Source organism: Gopherus evgoodei, chromosome 8 (assembly GCF_007399415.2).
Source record: "Gopherus evgoodei ecotype Sinaloan lineage chromosome 8, rGopEvg1_v1.p, whole genome shotgun sequence".
Taxonomy (NCBI): Eukaryota; Metazoa; Chordata; order Testudines; family Testudinidae; genus Gopherus; species Gopherus evgoodei.
This window is the reverse complement of record NC_044329.1, coordinates 108,817,376-108,835,720: the sequence shown is the minus strand read 5'-3', so window position 1 is coordinate 108,835,720 and position 18,345 is coordinate 108,817,376. Positions and strand designations below refer to the sequence as shown.

Here is an 18,345-nt window from a genome sequence, read left to right as displayed (position 1 = left end):
AGAAGACGTAGGCAGCATTGCCATGCCTTTCATGCTGCCAGCTCAAAAGTGTTTAGCCTCATTGTGTGCTTTGAGGCTCTTATACTCAACTGAATCCCCAGCCCCAAGCATAAGGAGATGGCTGCAAAGTAGCAGCAAGTTGGCGACATCAAGGTAAATCCAAAGCTCTCCGCAAGTTCTCTGATTTTTTTTCCTACTTGGATCAGTTGGCTGCATAAGCCAAAAGTTTCCTCCTTTGCACAAAACTCGCCTTCCCCCACTGAGATCCTTCGTTCTTGTCCTAAGTGACTGGTTAGTGTAGAATCCCTTGTGTGGGCTTGGACCATTCCCATCACTGGAGCTTATAAGGAGACACACAGGGAAGGATAAAACTCTTAGTTGAGCTGCAATAGAAAGCAAAAAGCAACAAAACAAGAAAAGGGAGGGGGAGGGTAATGTAACCCAGCATAATGTATTTTAACAAAAAGATAAAAATAAAATCTAACTCCTTGCCATTATGAAATTATTTAACCATCCTTTTGTACTTTATACTTCAGAGCCTCTGTGGATAAAGTATCACCGTATGGCACTCTGCGGTGGCTGAATGTCAACGTAACTTACGTTGACTTAATTTGGTAGAGTAAACTTGCCCTTAACTGAGGCCAGGATTTCATCTGACGTCTGCAGTGCTATTCCACATACCTAGTGTATGTCCTTATTGATGTACACACATGAAAAATGACACCACAGCTCACAGCAGCAAGGCAATTAGTGCATCAGTGGAACTGGAAGAAGAAAAGGCATCAAGCAAAGCTTGTAATTTCTTCCATACTGTGGCAAACCATTAAAACCAACTTACTGTAAAATACAATTGAACCACACTGTCCTTTATATTTTCTCTTGCATCACTGCTGCTTACCAACATATAGACCAGTCCTATTCCGCCTAGTCCTGTGAAATATACAGTATGTTAAGCTAATTGTCTTAGTTCTGATTAGCCCTGCTCTGCAAATGGCCATCATTCGGAAAAAGTGACCATTTGCCACCCCCAAAGTTTGATAGTGCAGCTTCTGTCTCTCTCCTATTAACTGCCATACACAAGGTGGGCTAGGTTCCCTTCAAATGCAAAATAAAGGCAAGTCAAAGGAAAAAACAAAAGCAGTGTGGCTATCTGCAGTGAAATAAATATTTTAGCAAGGGAGGCTCTGATGCCATTTTGTTGGATCTTTTTTTTTTTTTTAAGAGGGTGGAATTCTGCATTCTGTGCTCTCAGGTGTTCTCCAGAGGAGATATTCATGCAAGGAACTGGGCTGTCAGTGAGATGACTAGGTAGAATCATAGCTGCCTGCCATGCATGACACCTGCAAAATGCCATGGTCAGTGCATGTTTGGGGGCCAGATGGAATCATCCCACTGGTACAGCCACTCCTGGGGCATGCAGGGCATGCCTGGCACACGTTCCTGCTCCATCGACATGAGATCTACCCAGAGTGAAAACCTGCAACCACTCTTAATATAATCCGTTGTTCAAGCAGACAGGACTTACACTGGGACCGACTTGTTCTAAAGGTCAGGATGATGGGAGCTTGTAAGTTCTGCAAGCTAAATGGATCTTGATTCTCTTTGTTTCTTAGAGAAAATGTCAATGCCAAAAGGTACCTTGCATTAACATTAAGAATTTAACCTCAAACAAGCAAGAGTCAGAAAATTCTGAAAGCTAAAGTAGCTCTCAGGATGTTAACTCAGTTGCATTAACTCAGTATGTAGTACTTTATATTTCTGTTTTCCTTGTGACCTGAAAACTGAACTCTATTAATGCATAGCATACAAAAATATAGGATGTTGCATCACAGCTGGGTTAAGGCTGCTGCCACAGCATTAAGTTTTGGAATGTTCTGGCTTCTATGTGCTTTGTATTCCCCTGTGTTGCATTAATACTAGTTTGTAGATGGATTACATACAAAAAAGACTACATTAAAAGAAAGTTAAGGTTGCAAAGTCAAGCAGTCAAAATGCCAGAAATGCCAGAGGTTGTCCTTGCAAACTTATTTCAGCTGCCTTGTTCACAAGCATTATGACACAAGAATGGTTTAAGATCTGGAAAACATGCCTTATAGTGAGAGACTAAAGACATCCAATCTATTTAATTGATTGGAAAGTAGGCTTAGAGGTGACTCAATCACTGTCTACAAGTAACTACATGAGGAATACATTTCTGATAGTAAATAGTTCATCAGCATAAGAGAAAAAGATGCAAGATCTAGTGGTTGGACACCAAAACTAGACACATTCAGACTTCAAATAAGGCATACATTCTTAACAATGAGGATAATTAACCATTGGGACAATTTACCTAGGGACATGGTGAAGTCTGCAACACTTAAGTCTTCAAGTCAAGAGTGGATATCTTTCTAAAAGTAATGCTGTGGCTGTCACGGAGTCCCCGGGCGATGCTCTGGAACTGCTCCCCACCAAGCCAGTCAGGACTTTGGGGAACCTCCTCTCCCTTGGAGCAGACTTGTTCAGGACAAGAAGCTCACACGGCTTCACCTCCTGGGTCTCTCCTTGGAGCATTCAGCATCCTCTGCCCCTCCGTGCGCTTCCCACAGCGAGTCCACCCCAGCAGGGTCCTGGGGAAGCCACCGGGTTCTGCACCCCCACTTCACAGTCAGACGTGACTCTCAGCCAGCCAGTAACACAGAGGTTTATTCGATGACAGGAACAGGGTCTAAAACAGAGCTTGTAGATACAGCGAACCGGACCCCTCGGCTGGGTCCATTCTGGGGGGCAGTGAGCCAGACCCCCAGGTCTGCCCTCCACCCTCGACCCCAGCCAGCTCCAGACTAACAACCCCTCCCAGCCCCTCCTCTCTGCTCAGCTCCTTTCCCGGGCCAGGAGGTCACCTGATCCCTTTGTCTCCAACACCTTCAGCTGGCACCTTTGCAGAGGAGGGGCCCAGGCCATCAGTTGCTAGGAGACAGAGGGTCAGGCATTTAGGTGCACTGGCCCTTGGCTCTGCCAGATACTTAAGAACTGCCATGGGGACACTGAGGCACCAACACAGTATTCAGAGAAAACATTAAGAACTTTCCCAGTTTGTCACATCTCTCCCCCCTTTGAGACCGAACTGAGCGAGGTCACTCCAGCCAGTGACCTGGGGAAGTTCAAACCCACCAAGGTTCCCATGGATGCCCCAGCATCTCTCCCATCCCTTGGTGTGTTACACCAGGACAGTCCAGTCTTACGCCCTCCCTTAGGTCGGGTGTGTTTGATGGCACTTGCAGGCCGCATGTGGGAAGGTTTATGCAGCCCACACCCTTTGCCACCCCAGTACCCCTGGGCTTTAAGCTGGGATTGGGTCTTTTCCCAGCACTCTGGTCTGTGATTCGGGTTCCCTTGGTTAAGAGCCCCCATCTTGGCCTTTGCCAGCTCTGGGCTTGGGCAGCCGCTTCCCACTTCGTGGCCCAGACACAACACCTCTGCCGTGCCCCCTTGCACTTTTCAGCTTTTACCGTCAGTCCCACCTTCTTGAGGCAGCCCAGCCCCCTCTTCACCTAGGACACCTGTTCCTCCCAGGTCTGGCTAAAGATGCACATGTTATCAGTGTCTGCCAGGGCCAAGTTCTCCATTGCCCTTTGCTTGTTTAGAATCTCCCCAGGCCTAGGCATGGGGTGGGCATCGGGCACTGTGATGGCTTTAAGCTTCCTATAGCCCCCACAAAACCAGATCATCCTGTCTCCCGTGGGGATCAGCCCCACAGGTGAGGCCCATGGGCTGTAAAACGGCTGGATCCCATCTAAAGCCAGCAGGTCCTTGACCTCTCTCTCCAGGTTCTGGGCTACTTTCCCAGTGACTCTGAATGGGAAATACCTGACGGGGAGATTGTCTCCCACCTCAGGGAAGAGATCCCCCTGGGGGTCTTCCCCCTTCTTCATCCAATCCTCCCTCTTCAGGTTCAGGGGTTCCCTCACTCTCCTCCCATCTAGCAGCTCGAAAGGGAAGAACCCTGTGGATTCCTGGGGTACCACCAGCTGCCTCCCAATTCCCCCCAGTTCTACTTCCCCTTGGGGAGCCCATTCCTGGTACAGGAATCCCTCCTCCTGCAGGACTCTGTCCCTGCAGACTTCCCCAAGGGGGTTTGCAGCGCTGTGGCCAGCAAGTTCTCTCAGCTTCTCCAAGGAGGGATCCCTCTGCAGCTCGGTCTGGGATTCAGCGGCTGGGGCAGGGAGTGGGACCTGCTCCCTCTCGCTGGCTGGGCCTGGGGTCACAGCCCCCCTGAGCCCTGTCCCTGGTAGCTCCCTTCCTGCTGTGTAATTACTTCCCAGCAGCATGTCTGGACCAGGCAAACCTGGTTGGCAGCTGCCCTGCCCTGCCTGGGTGTCCCCCCGCTCAGCTGGGACCTCAGCTCCTCCTCCCCCCCCCCGTGCTCAGCACTGCCCTTGCTGTCCCAGTGGGGACAGGCAGCGAGCTTTCTGCTCTGGTCCCAGCATCAGAGCCAGCGTGAGCCCCCTCTCCGGTGTGCAGGGGGGCGGGGAGCATCTCTCCCTCCCACCCAGCCCCAGGGGGCTGGTTACAGGTAGGCAGGTATCCTGAGCCCAGCAGCCCCTCCCCCCTGCCAGCCAGGTTATTTGCATTTTCACTGACCATTTCCATCCTAGCCAATTGGTTCCCTGGATTTGAATTCAAACCCTCGGCCGTTACAGGAGCGGGGCCTGGATCCTGTCCCATGGGGAGACAGTCACCCCCCAACAGGGCCTCCCAGCCGATATCCTGGAGAACCCCAACTACCAGCCAGCCCGACCCCTCCTGGGTCTGCACAGGGATCTGGGCCATAGGCAGGGCGAGGGGCTTCACCCCAGGGAACTTCACCCAGGTCCCACAGTCCCTCAGCATCTGGGGCTGCACCACCACAGTTCTCTGTGTCCCAGGGTCTCGCCCTCCCAGGCATGTTTCCCCACTGACCCCTGGGCAGCCCCCTATGTCTCTCTGCTCCACCATCACCAGTCCACGCTGCTGCTGCTTCTCCTGCAGCTTTTCCTCGGGCTCTTGCTCTCTCTCACGGTCCTCTCGCTCTCTCGGGCTCTGCTCCCATCCCATCCGTCTCCAATCTCCTGATGGGGAACCCAATCGTGAAGACCCTCGTCTGATTGGGGACCAGACTCCCGGGGATGCCTGGCTGTTGCTCCAGCTGCTCTCAGATCCTCTTGTAGCCCCATCTGGGCCAGGAATCTGCTCCTCAGAGCGGTGCTTCTCCTTCAACTGCACGATTAACTGTGCCTTGGGGAACGTCCCCATGCGTAACCCTCTCTTTGTGCACAGGATCACAATGTCCTTCTCAAGGAGATGGTGATAGGCCATCACTTCACCGTTCCCAAGTGGCTCTGGACTCACAGGCCTGTGTGCTCTTGGCTCCCCCATGGTTTCCAGGAAGAACCCCTGGTGTGCCAGCCCTTCTCGTGATCACCACCTCTTTGCCAGGGTCGAGCTGCAGACTCCTCCGCCCCTGGGACTGCTCCTGCAATCCCCAGGGGAACCCTGCTACTGCAAAGATCCTTCTCTCTCCCAGGGTCGAGCGGCAAGCTCCTCCGCCCCTGAGACTGCTCGCTGCAGTCCTCAGGGGGACCCCGTTACTCCAACAGTCCTTCTCGCTGGTCACACACTCCCAGAGGTTAACCGCCCCCTGAAACCGTCCCACTCTGAGCCTTCAGCACGCCTGGTCCTCATTATCCCTCCTTTGTTTTACTGCTCCCCAGTCACTTACTGCAAGCAGCGCCATTCACGGGGTGCAGTACATCCCACCGCTACCACCAGTTGTCATGGAGTCCCCGGGCGATGCTCTGGAACTGCTCCCCACCAAGCCAGTCAGGACTTTGGGGAGCCTCCTTTCCCTTGGAGCAGACTTGTTCAGGACAAGAAGCTCACACAGCTTCACCTCCTGGGTCTCTCCTTGGAGCATTCAGCATCCTCTGCCCCTCCGTGCACTTCCCACAGCGAGTCCACCCCAGCAGGGTCCTGGGGAAGCCACCGGGTTCTGCACCCCCACTTCACAGTCAGACGTGACTCTCAGCCAGCCAGTAACACAGAGGTTTATTCGATGACAGGAACAGGGTCTAAAACAGAGCTTGTAGGTACAGAGAACAGGACCCCTCGGCTGGGTCCATTCTGGGGGGCAGTGAGCCAGACCCCCAGGTCTGCCCTCCACCCTCGACCCCAGCCAGCTCCAGACTAACAACCCCTCCCAGCCCCTCCTCTCTGCTCAGCTCCTTTCCCGGGCCAGGAGGTCACCTGATCCCTTTGTCTCCAAAACCTTCAGCTGGCACCTTTGCAGAGGAGGGGCCCAGGCCATCAGTTGCTAGGAGACAGAGGGTCAGGCATTTAGGTGCACTGGCCCTTGGCTCTGCCAGATACTTAAGAACTGCCATGGGGACACTGAGGCACTAATACAGTATTCAGAGAAAACATTAAGAACTTTCCCAGTTCGTCACAGTGGCTCATCCAGAAATTATGGGCTTGATGCAGAAATTATTGGGTGAGGTTCTCTGGCCTGTTATGCAGGAGATCACGATAGACGGTCATAATGGTCCCTTCTAACCCTAAAATCTATGATCCACTCTTTAAATAGGTGATTACATACTATTCTTTGCACAGGGACCCCTGCCTCGTTCAGGGTACACTACAGTGTGGACCACAGGGACCAGAGAATGAATCAGAGCTGTGTAGTGACTTAGGCTGTTTTCGATAGGAGCAGCCATTTCAATCAGTCTGTAGTACAGTACTGATGTGGTACTAATTCTAGTGCAGGACTAGCTGATCTGTCAGCGAAGAGTCTCACCTGATTAATTTTCAGTTCATACATTTGCTGCCCTCACAGAACTTTTTGTCTTGGACTTCCCAGCCCAGCTTGTTTAATAATAATAATAAAAAGGTGAAATGCAAGACATTTATCTTCTGCCTTTTCAAAGTGTCCCAAGGGCTGGGACAAGGTTAATGAAGATGAATTTGTACTACCTAGCAGCACATGGATTTCCCCGCATCTCCATAGCCCACGCTGCAACTCTGGAACGGAGCTAGCTGCCCAGCTTCAATCACTGTCTCTCTGATAGATGGAAATGTCACACGGGAGAGAGGGGCCCAGTAATGCTCCCTGCTTCTAGGGAGACACCAGCACAGGACGTCTGTCTGGAGTCTGCACCTTTTCTGACAGCAGATCGATGGCCAGTGTTGGGGGAAGACTTGTAAGGGCTAAAGGGTTAATCCCAGGTAGCCCGACATTCTGTGGCAGGTAAGTGGTGCTGCTGTTCCAGACTCTGTAGTGAGCAAGGCCAACCGTCCATGAGGCTGGTGGCAGCAGAGATTTGAAGTGGTCCCAGCAGGGTAACTCTTTAAGGAAAGCATGTGGTTGATACCTGAGACACTGCACCACATGCAGGCTGATCGTATCAGAAAGAAAGTGACTTCTGTGTGAGCCAAGTGTGGCACTGCTGCTGCCCCCAGGACAGCTACCCACTAGCCAAGGTGGGTCCTGGTTTGCTTCTCATTCAATGAACAGGTACGGCTGACCTTCAGCACAGGCAAAGCAAATAGCCACTTGGGGCCCTGCGGCCTATGCTACATACAGGCCGGCCCCAACTTTCAGCAGCAGGTTCAAGTGAGAGGGAGGAAGCCACTTGCTGCCAGACCCCACTCCCAGCTGCTGAACCAGAATGAGGGGCGATCCTCGACTCCCAAACCAGTTGTCCCTGGTAGTTGGCGCCTACCCTTGCCTGGGGCCCTGAAAATGGTGTGCATGACGCAAATGAGAAGCTCAGCCACGGTGTGGAGAGCTTCATAATACCTGCATCAGTGTCTGTCCTTCAGATGGCAGCCCCCAAACACATCCCTTTCATGGCTTTAGCCTGTGGAGGTGGTGCTCGTTGCTCAAGTGACAACATTGTCCAAGTCAACTGCACGGCTTGTGTGCAGTGAGTTCTGGTCTTCGTGCAGGTTAAAAGATCACCCATTGTGCACAATCCAATACACTATGCCAAGAGAAACCTTCCCTAATGTGTTACACACCCTGTGCAGTTTTACCTTCCTGGACCTTACTGCTTTCACTGGGCACAGTGAATGCTCTGCAAACAGGCCATAGCGATCGGGAGGGAGGGAGTTGTCTGCATTAACTTCAAGAATACACAGAATGCCTTTGGCGTTCTTGCCAGTGCTGTATCCATGGAGTGAGGTAAGTGGGTGACATTTCTCGCGTGCTAAACCCAAAACCCCAGTGGTCTTTGAGCATCTTGCTCCTTGTCCATTCCACGGAGAACGAGAGGTAAATCCTACTCCAGTCTGGCTTATGCTCTTGAAGACTGGCACCAGTTAATAACCAGCTCTGTGGCTTGAGCAAAGTAAATGGTGTTGGCTTTCCTCTGATTTAAGGCAAGGTGCAGTTATTAATAAGCCCTGAGCTATGGAGTCGTACTGCTGCAGTAGTTCTGTTCTGAGAGATTCAAATGTCTCTTACACATCTTCTGTTAGGGCTGCCTGAATGGCTAGAGTGGTACCATGTTCATCAGCCTATTAAAGAAAACCAAACACTTGGGTTCAAATGGGCTTTAGGAAAATTATGTATATAGCACCGAGAACAAGTTAAAGGCCAAGAAGCGGCCTCTTAAGTGCCCCAGTCCCCATATTTCCTATTACTCAGTCTTAATGGCATTTATACCCAGCCAGAGACAGGTTCCAGATTGCTTCTATCACAGTGTAAGTCAGGCATGTTTCTGCTGAAGTTAATGGAGTTTTTTGTGGATTTACCGGAGTGTAATTCAAATCAGCCTCTGTCTATGCAGCAGCCACTATTCAAAGAGGAGCATGTGGATTTTTCCAATCAGGATTTGAATAGAGGTTGTTACCCAGCAACCCCAAGTGCTAAGCGCTAGGTTATATCTATTATAAAAGGGGATAGAGCTCTTTGAATTAGATTATGTGCAAATTCTTGTTTGGTTTGGAAAGAGGTTGGATCAGAAAAATGTTTATTGGCAAATCTGGACTTGTGGCTCATGATAGCTCTCTGACCTGCCAGCGGCACCAGGAAGAAGCAGTTTTGTTCTGCTTTATGGTTGGTTGGTTGGTTTCAAATATGGAATGTTTCTTGTTTTGCATTGTTCCTTCTGTTTCCTGGAGATAAAAAGGCCCTGGGGAGGAAAAGAAGCCTTCAGAGAGCAGCTATTTCAGTGCTGTGGAGAAATAAAGGGAAGGGAGAAATGTTCTCAGGCAGGCAGGTTGGGAGGGGGGACCGGACCTCTGACAGGCAGCACGCCTGGCTGTGAATAGAGAGCTCCTTCTCACTCCACTCTTGCTCCTTTTGATGAGCTGTTTTCTGCTGGAAGGTTCCTGGCCAACCAGCAGAGAGGTATATGCTTGCAAAGGAGTTTGTTTCCTGCTATTTCTCTTTCCTCTGCCACTTCTTTGGCTCCCTGTATAGCCCACATGTCCCCTGTTGCTGCCTGTCCTCTGCTGACTGAGGATGGGGAGGAAATATTTTCAGGCTCCAAGTCACCACTATGGTGATTTGTTGCTTTATCAAGACAACTGGCTCAGCATTTTCCACCCGTGGCCTCATGATTGGAGCCGACCTTTTCCCTGCCCAGTCTTAGCAAGGAGCCTGGATGTTGTTCCTTCATCTTGTCCCTGTCAGAAGAATAAGGTTTCCAGCTCTAATCTGTGTGTCCCCAGCAGACTTGAGAAATCCCTCTTGATCCCCTTCAGCAGCCTTGGCGCGTGTGTGTGAAAACAAACTCCGGCTGTAACGGCCCAAGCACCTGACGATGGAGCTCTGTCCAGCAACTCTGTTAGATGCTGGTGTCGTCTCCAGCAGCAGGAGCAATGGGCTCATCTCTGGGGTGAGCTGGAGCAGTGCACAGTTTATGACAAAGAGCCCTTCGGTGATTAGCACCAGCCCATGTTATGGGGGGATCTGTCTCTGTCCATTTTAATAGATAAGGTGCCAGTAGATGGCACTCAAGAATATGTAGCATTATTCCTGGATCTTGTAGGACCAATAAAACTATCCTTGGACCCTGTAAAAATGGCTTCCTGAATGCAGTTCTTTGCACAGATCTCTTAACGGTTTTCTTCTCTATTCGACTCTTCTGATACATCCCTCACTGCTACAGGGGAGTGTGTGCACACGAGATATGCAAAGAATGCACTCGTGGGTAAGGCACAAGAGATCTATGTTCTGGTCTGGGCTCTACCACAAACTTTCAGGACTGGGTTGATTATTCTTCTCCCACTTCCTCAGTCTACATGTTGCCACTGACACAGTTCAAAATAACCGATGTCATGGTGTCAAGTATCGAGGGGTAGCCGTTGCATCTGAAGAAGTGGGGTTTTTTACCCATGAAAGCTTATGCCCAAATAAATCTGTTAGTCTTTAAGCTGCCACCAAACTTCTTGTTGTTTTGATGACATCCAAACTGTATGCCAGCAAATGCTTTACAGAGGTAATACTGCACTATTTAATTAGAAGCTGTGTTGCCCTGATGAGGAGCAGCACCATAGAAATACCTTTGTGTATATGACAGCAGGGCAGCATGGGGCATGAACTGCAGAAAACTCTTGTCAAGCCATTATATGGCAAATATAAAAGCAATCCCAAAGGGAAAGAGAAATCAAGAGCCATACGCCAAGGTAGAAAAAGGCTTTTCTTTTGCGGATGGGCTGATCCAGACAGCAGCAATGCCGAAGGAGGCTCTCTCATCAGCAGTGACATGCCTGGAGGAAGGGCCAGAGTCCACCAATGCTAGACAAGCAGAAGTATCCGAGACTGAGGCAAGAGCCATGAAGCAGGCTGGAGAGATTTTAACAGGAGAAGGCATTGCCAGTGTAACACCATGCCCCTAATGGGTCATCAATAGCGGGAATTGAACTTGGGACCTCTGGATCTTAACACTTGAGCCTCTGCTGCAGGGGCTGGAAGAGCCAAAGCTGTAGCAGCTGCGTCAACCTCACTAGGGCCCAGTCATCACTAGCATGGGACAGAGCAGCCCACTGAGCGAGGGGTTCCACCAACACTTCTTCGAAATCCACTGTGAATATCTGCTGGGGGTGCTCCAGAGCGACACTCATCTGCCTCCGGCCTGTGACCGGCTTTCACAGCTCATGGAGGAAGCGCTGTGGAGAACGGGTGAGTTGCTTTCCACAGAGCACTGGCTAGGCGACACCGTTATTCTATCCAGCACCAGTCAAGGGGCACCAAACGCCCAGTGGTTAGGGCACTAGTATAGGACTTGGGAGACCTGGACTCAGTTCTCCGTTCCGCCACAATCTGCCTATTCAACCTTGGGCAAGTCACTTAGTGTCTCTGTGCATTCGTTCCCCCTCTGTTCAATGGGGATAACAGCCCTGCCCTGCCTCACATGGGTGTGTGAGGATAAATGCATTGAAGATTGTGTGGCACCCAGAGACTACAGTGACAGGGCCATACTAATACCAGAAATAGACAAATATAGATACAAATCCCCATTGCTTCACAATGTGAGTTTGTCTGACCATTCACAGTGTTACAGTGCCACAGAAATAAATGTTTCTTCCGATTCTGCCTCTTTTAACCCTGTTCCAAGCCAAACGAATGATTTATTGGTCAGATATTGGTGATTCTGCAGAGGCTGGGTCGCCTCAACATTTGGTTCCCAAAATCCAGTGAACCACTCCCTGGCCTTGTGATTCTGTTCTCTCAGTATAGGAGTCTTATGAACACTGTCACACTGTCTGGAGTGGTTCACAACCATGAGTGCCAACCTCAGGGCAGGGACCCCCAAGTGTTGTACGTTCTACAATTAGATTTCACCAACCCAGTAACAAATGTGAACTCCTGAAGCACTTGTAAGTCTGACCATAGAGACGCAAACAATCCCCTCGGGCATTCCAGTCTATCTTGCCACCCAGGAAAGCTGGTCATAGTGTAGCTGATTTACACCAAAGATCACAAGGGATTTAGGCTACTTCTAATCCCAGGAAACCAGTCACTTATTTCTACCTCAGATCTCACACTAAAGACAATGCTCGTAGCCAATCCTAACTAAGGATTCATTAACTAGGGAAAAGAAATGAGTTATGTATACATTAAAGCAGGCAACATCTATACACAAATGAGTTACAGTCTGTGGTTCCAAATAGTGACAGAGTTGCTGTAATCTGTCAGCACTGTATGTCTTTTAGGGCTAACTCAGCTTGACCTTGGGGATCTCTGCTTCTGTTTCATTGCTCCAGCCCTGTGAGAGTCCAAACACTAAAAAAGATGAAAAATATTCGTGTCCGATATCTTCCAGAATTCAAACTGATGGGATGAGCCTCTTTGCACTGAGCTTGTGCAGGGGCTATTAGCAAAATCTTTGTATTGTGAAGGCCCACAATGGCCCACTTTGTTTTGCTAGTCCTTCCTGATGGGGAAGAGGTAATACCTTTCACAGGGATTTAGCATTCTGTACTAGGTGAAGTTTTTTTGTTTTCTTGGTTGAGGAGTTACATAGTTCAAAACAAACATTTTATAGCTATAGCACAAACACTTAAGCGTTACCTTACGGCCTGGGATATAGACATTATCAATAGGATTAATACACCTCACAATTTACAAGCATTATATGAAGTCTGAAGTCTAAGCAGAGTCACGCAGGTGAGCTGGATTGGTTTCCAGCAATGCATTTGTCAGTGCTCAGCTGAGACCTTGGCAAGAGCTGGCGCCTGGTCTGCTAGCATCACAAACACCACGTCTTACTCTTGGCTCCATCCACAAGAAAGGGCTGGGGCTCATCATGTCACTCTCTGGAGCAGCAGCTGGTGGGGTTAAAGTGGACTATGTGTCTGGAGGTTGAGGGAATCCTTAAAAAGTTCCCCAGATCAGCTCCCTGGATGTGTTTAGACTCATCTGGGCTCGCTCTGGAGGGAAAAATAAGATTTTGCCATCTGTGACCCCTATTAGCCCAACTCTAGGGGAGGGAGCTGGAGTCTATCTTGGCTCACACCTCAACAGAAAGAATAACAAAGTTCAGTGGAGTGGCTATATTGTGTCCTCAGTGCTCCCAAAGGCAATGGACTTGCACAGGAGTCAGGTGGTGAGACTTGAGAAAGAAGGGACCCAGGCTGAGCTTGCGGAGGAAGCAGTTAGAAAAACACATCTGTTTATATGTAAATTGAGCACATTTGATGTAGAGACACTGAGAGACTGCAAACCCTGAGCCCTACAGTGTCATTCTTCCAGGGCTGAGTCGCACTTGAAAGGCCCTCAGAGGCCATGGAGAAGAGCAGGACATAAATTCCTAGATGGATGGAAAGAAGAACTGCCCTTTCCAGACACTGCTAGTGCTCTCCCAGTCGGAAGTCCTGTTCGCTCATCGGGTAGGAGAATTACTCTGATGTGGGGGAGGAGGATACACTGCGGTATTATTTTGTAAACTGACCCTGGAGAGCTTTCTTGGCAGCGTTTACAGCTGATTGGATCCTTTATGCATCTCCCAGTGGTTTTACTCTGATCTGGACGGGCACCTGAACGCTATCTGAACTCTGGCAGCCACCCTAAATTCTCCTACCGTACAGACATCTCGCAGGACATTGTATTGCATTGTAAGCAGTGATGTATTGTCCTCTTTAATTCCCAGGTGGTTGATAAATCATGAGATGTTTTGCAGGGGTCCAGGGCTATCTGCATGTTCTCTTCTGCATTTAAGTGTGGTGTGCAACTGGACCTTGTGGCTTGGGGCTGAGCTGCAGCTCAGAGACATTGACTGCTATAGTCCAGGGGTGCGCAGAATAGTTTTGGAATCGGTGTGGAATTTCCCCACCAGATATGGGCTGAATTTCACAACCAAATGCATTTTGTTGCTTTAAAACAACACAGTTATCTTTTAATGTGTGCACCATACCACTTGCCACTGAAAAAGCTGGCAAAGGTTTTCTGGGATGAGCCTGTCTCAGATCAGCTTGAGACCCAATCAGTTCCAGAAACATTCTGAATCCCTGTCAGATTTGTTTCATAAAAACCTCGGCTTGCCCAAATGGCAGAGCAGTGGGCAATATTTCCTGCTGGCATAGCTAGGTAAAAATCCTTTATGTTGGGGAACCAATGAACACACTTAACGCCAGCCAGAATCGGTCCCTGCATCCCAAAATACTGGTAACCTCCGTCAGAGGGCAGCATTGGCTCACAGGAGCGGGGACCACTTTGCCATTAACTTTAATGCCACATACAGCCCGAATCCTCAGGCCGTTTCTCTCCCTTCTGTATTAAATAACACATTGTAAAACACATAGCAGAACCTGAGAAGAGCAGGCAGCAATAATGTGAACTCCCCGTGTGATATAACAGCGCTAGTGTATTCCACTGCTCAGTTGTCTGCTTCCCTCCAGCAAGCTTATGTAACGTTCCCGACAACCAGAGCTTCTGACGAGAGCCAGACCCCAATCGTATTCCTTCAACCACTGGACAGGTGCAGCAGGGCAGTGCCAGCTGCTCAGACGTTGCCCTGCCAATGTGGCTGGGCCCTTGTTGTGCAGAGCAAATGGCTTCCTCTGTGCCGGCCCACCATTGCTCATTCAGTCCTTGGCTCTGGCCATCCCCTTAGCAGGGAAGCGAATCTCATGAGAAACTGCACCCCAAGCCCTGTGCAGCCCATTGCATACAAGTCGCCACCAGTCGAGATGGGTGATGACTTTGCCGGGTGTTGCTCTGGGCTGGAGATGCTCTGTAGATAATAGCCAGGGCCAGCTCTAGACATTTAGCTGCCCCAAGCATGGCGGCACGCCGTGGGGGGCGCTCTGCCGCTCACCGGTCCCACGGCTGCGGACCCTCCGCAGGCACTCCTGCGGGAGGTCCACTGGAGCCGCCTGCCGCCCTCCCAGCAACCGGCAGAGCGCCCCCCGCGGCATGCCGCCCCAAGCACGTGCTTGGCACGCTGGGGCCTGGAGCCGGCCCTGATAATAGCAGTAAGAACACTTATGTAATAAAAGGCCTTCCATCCTGGGATCTTTAATGTGCTTTCCAAGCATCCACTCTTGTGCACGTCACCATCTTTGGCTCAGAGGATTACCAGCCCCATTGCAGGGATGGAGTCTGAGTGTCAGAGAGTTTAGCTGACGTTCCTCCCCCAGCCAGCCTGGGACAGAGTCTAGATGAAAACCCAACTCCCAGTCCTATGCTGGACTAGGGGAAAACATCATTTTCTGACAGACTGATTGATTGAAAAAACAAAAACGAAGAGACTGTTTGAAAGCTGCTCGGGAATGCAGCGTCCAAGGAAGACAGATCAGTAGGAAGAGAACCGGTAAAGTGATCAGAGAAGGGGTGAAGTTCACGTACCCCATGTTTGGCAACTTATTACGTGGGTGGTGATGGTTATTTAACGTTTAGATCATGGTAGTGCCTACAGGAAGGGCTCAGCCAGGCTGGGGCCTCATTGGGTAGATGATGTACAAAGAGTAAATAGAATTCATGCCCTGAAGAGTTTACAGCCTAAAAGTGTCGTGGAGATCAGCACCACGTGTGTGTGTATGTGCTTTAAATGCAAAACAGACCTCAAGCTTAAAGATGACGGGCTGTGACTGATGTCTCGTGTTTTGACATGGGTGTCAGTACTATATGTTATATTTCTATATTCATGTCATAAATGGATGTTAGCTTGCACTTTGGACTGCCTCCCCTGCACTCTGCTCACCGGTCACCTCTGCCCAGGCTTATTCGAACATTCCAAGCCAGCCAGTTGCTGCAACCCCCTGCTTTGTTTTTAAACAAACTGCCAAAAATACTTTCCTCCCCCAGATATGAAACTTCCTCAAACGAAAATAAATAAATAAATTGCACAGCTCTGAGACACCCACCTGTGGCAGGTTTAAGGCCTAATATCCCATGACACTGCAGAGCTAGAGGTGAGAGCTTTGTGCCGTCAGAAGCGGGATGTTCCCGGCTTCCTAATGGGTTGTGCAGCACGTGGAAGGTTCAGTGATCAGAATGTAACATTGGGAGGTGTCTGAAGTGCCTTGCAGTTATTAGAAGTATTGGCTGTGTTCTGTGCTCCCCCTCTGAGGGCTGTCCCGGGGAAGTCACGGTAAGAATGGGAACCTGGCTTTGGGGATGGAGGGCTGTGCAAACCAGACTGGATAACAGGTTTTAAAACTCTACCCTTCTAAAAGAGTGTTTCTGTAACTGCTGGACATGTCTGGCAGACACAGTTTGGGGGTTGTGATGTTGGCATGTGAATCACTTAGTATTTATTTGTATTGCATTAGTGCCTAGAGGCCCAACCTCCATTGTGCAAGGTGCTGTACAGCGGAGACACCCCTGCCCCAGAGAGCTCACAAAGTGAGTATAAGACGAGAGACAATGGCTAGATACAAGAGATAGCGAAGGTAACAATGAGGTGATACAGATCAGCATTATAAACAGCAGTCACAGGGCACAAGCTGCCTCACCAGCCTCAGGTATTTTCCTAGGTTTCTCAGCAGAGGAGCGTTTTAAGGCAGACACTGAGGTGGCTTTAAAGGATTTTACATGGAGCTTGTTTCTGCCAAATTCGCAGTGCAAAAGCCTTACACCATGCCCCCATCCTCGTCGGCACGTGTCACCTATCTAGCGGATCTAGCCTCTTTCTCTCTCTCCAGCTATATAATCAGATGGGCCATGAGATTGTGTGTTTTTGTTTTTGCAACTTCTGCAGTGGTTTGGATCCATGCTCCCTTGGCTCCAAAGCCCCAGAGCACAGGGGAGGTTGGATAAAAGGTTCTGAATATGGCTCTTCTTTCTTCTGGTAGCTAAATGCTCCATAGATGGGAGACACTTCCTGGGCCAGCTCCCTGCCTGTAGCATGTCTGCAGGACACAATAGAGACACATGCTGGGATTGACAGAGGACCTATGGGAGGTGAACACCCAGATCCCTAGAGAGAACATTAACCAGCATACACTGAGTAGTCCCCAGCTGTGCTCTGAAGCGCACAGAATAGAGCAGGAGAGCCTATAGCAGTTGTAGACACCGAAGGGACCAGGCCTTGAATAGCACGATAGGAGCCCCTGCTAGGAGAAGATTCCGATGCAGAGCTGAGAGGTCCAAAGCAATTCATTTTATCTGAGATCTCGTCCTGTGGGTCACTCTGAACATCCCGGTCCTCGCCTGGAAGAGAGAACAGGGAGTGGAGCTGTGTAGGAGCTACTGCTGACTCCCTCCTGCAATAGCAGAACAAGGGGACCCTCGATCTTCTCCCCAGTGTGGTGGAGAATCCAGCGCACTCTCCACTGAAGGCTGTTATTGAGGTAAGCGATTTGGGAAGCTTCAGGAAGGGATTAGATATTTCCTAGCCTACAACTCACGGGGCCTCCAGCGTATGCTCTGTATTTGGCTGAGGATTCTCATGTGTCCCGCCACCCGAAAGGGTCTTTTTCTTATATTGGCTCTTATTACCCCCCCCCCCCACCAGGTCTGGGCGGATGCTTTGTATTTGTCAGGAGAGAACTTGACGTTTGCAGATTGGCAGATCTGGGCCCGAACTCAGTTTGTCCATCATTAAAACTTGTCTTTCCTCTCTAATCTCTCCTGGAGAAAGCCACTGAATGGGATGGGGGCGGGGGAGAGACGGTGCTAACTGCTGAGCTTGTTTAGCATTCTCTGTTGCCGCCCATTCCTCCCCAACCCCAATCACAGACCAGGGTGCAGCCTTTCGGCTGTTCTGCAGAATGCACCCACCAAGCAGTGAGGGGCCCACAGCCTCTTTACATGGGTTGGACCCTATTAGAGTCCCTAGAGGCCACCTAGTTCCAAACCCCTCGTGGTCCTGCAGGGCCACTTGCTGGGACCATTGTCCTCCATGACCCAGTGCCTGCCCCTGGGGGCAGCTGCATGAACATCCCATGCTGAGCTGGGGCCCTAGGACCTAGCATGGCCCCTCTGCACTGGGATGGTGAGCACCCTACGTGCCTTGAATCGCAAGCCTCTGCTAGCTTGCGCTCTCTTACCCTGCTCCCAGCTCACCCTAGCCTCCTCCCCATGGTGATGGTTCTGTGGTGGGTTTATTCTCTCTCACGGTCACTACAGCAGTGGAGGAGGCTGAATTTCCAGTACTTCTGATAATTATAGGGCAAGTACCCAGCCTTCTCTGTACCCAGTGCAAAGTGCAGCGACCATGGAGAGCTCCTGGTGGCTGGCCTAGCATGACCCATCTCCCTGCTTGCATGCTGTGCCTTCTCCTTCCCAGCTTGCTCGCTTCGCCATCATCAGGAAGGACGTAGTAGGAAGGTCCCCTTACTTGTTGCCCTCTAGCTGATCACCGCTGTGGGATTGCTCCCCCCTAGCAAGCTCGTTGGCACTAGCTGGCTGGCACCACGGGCTGCTGAACGGCAACTAGC

At 50.3% G+C, this 18,345-nt stretch overlaps 1 protein-coding gene across 1 annotated transcript in view; it reads left to right on the top strand.

Moving 5' to 3' along the window:
* Positions 1-845, top strand: part of MAST2 (microtubule associated serine/threonine kinase 2) — a 363,010-nt gene extending 362,165 nt beyond the window's left edge. The window contains exons 31-32 of the mRNA XM_030572265.1: positions 3-153; positions 537-845. Coding sequence (XP_030428125.1) covers positions 3-153; positions 537-618 — 233 coding nt within the window. The 3' untranslated portion in view covers positions 619-845. The remainder of the gene's footprint in view (positions 1-2; positions 154-536) is intronic.
* Positions 846-18,345: the final 17,500 nt, after the last annotated feature.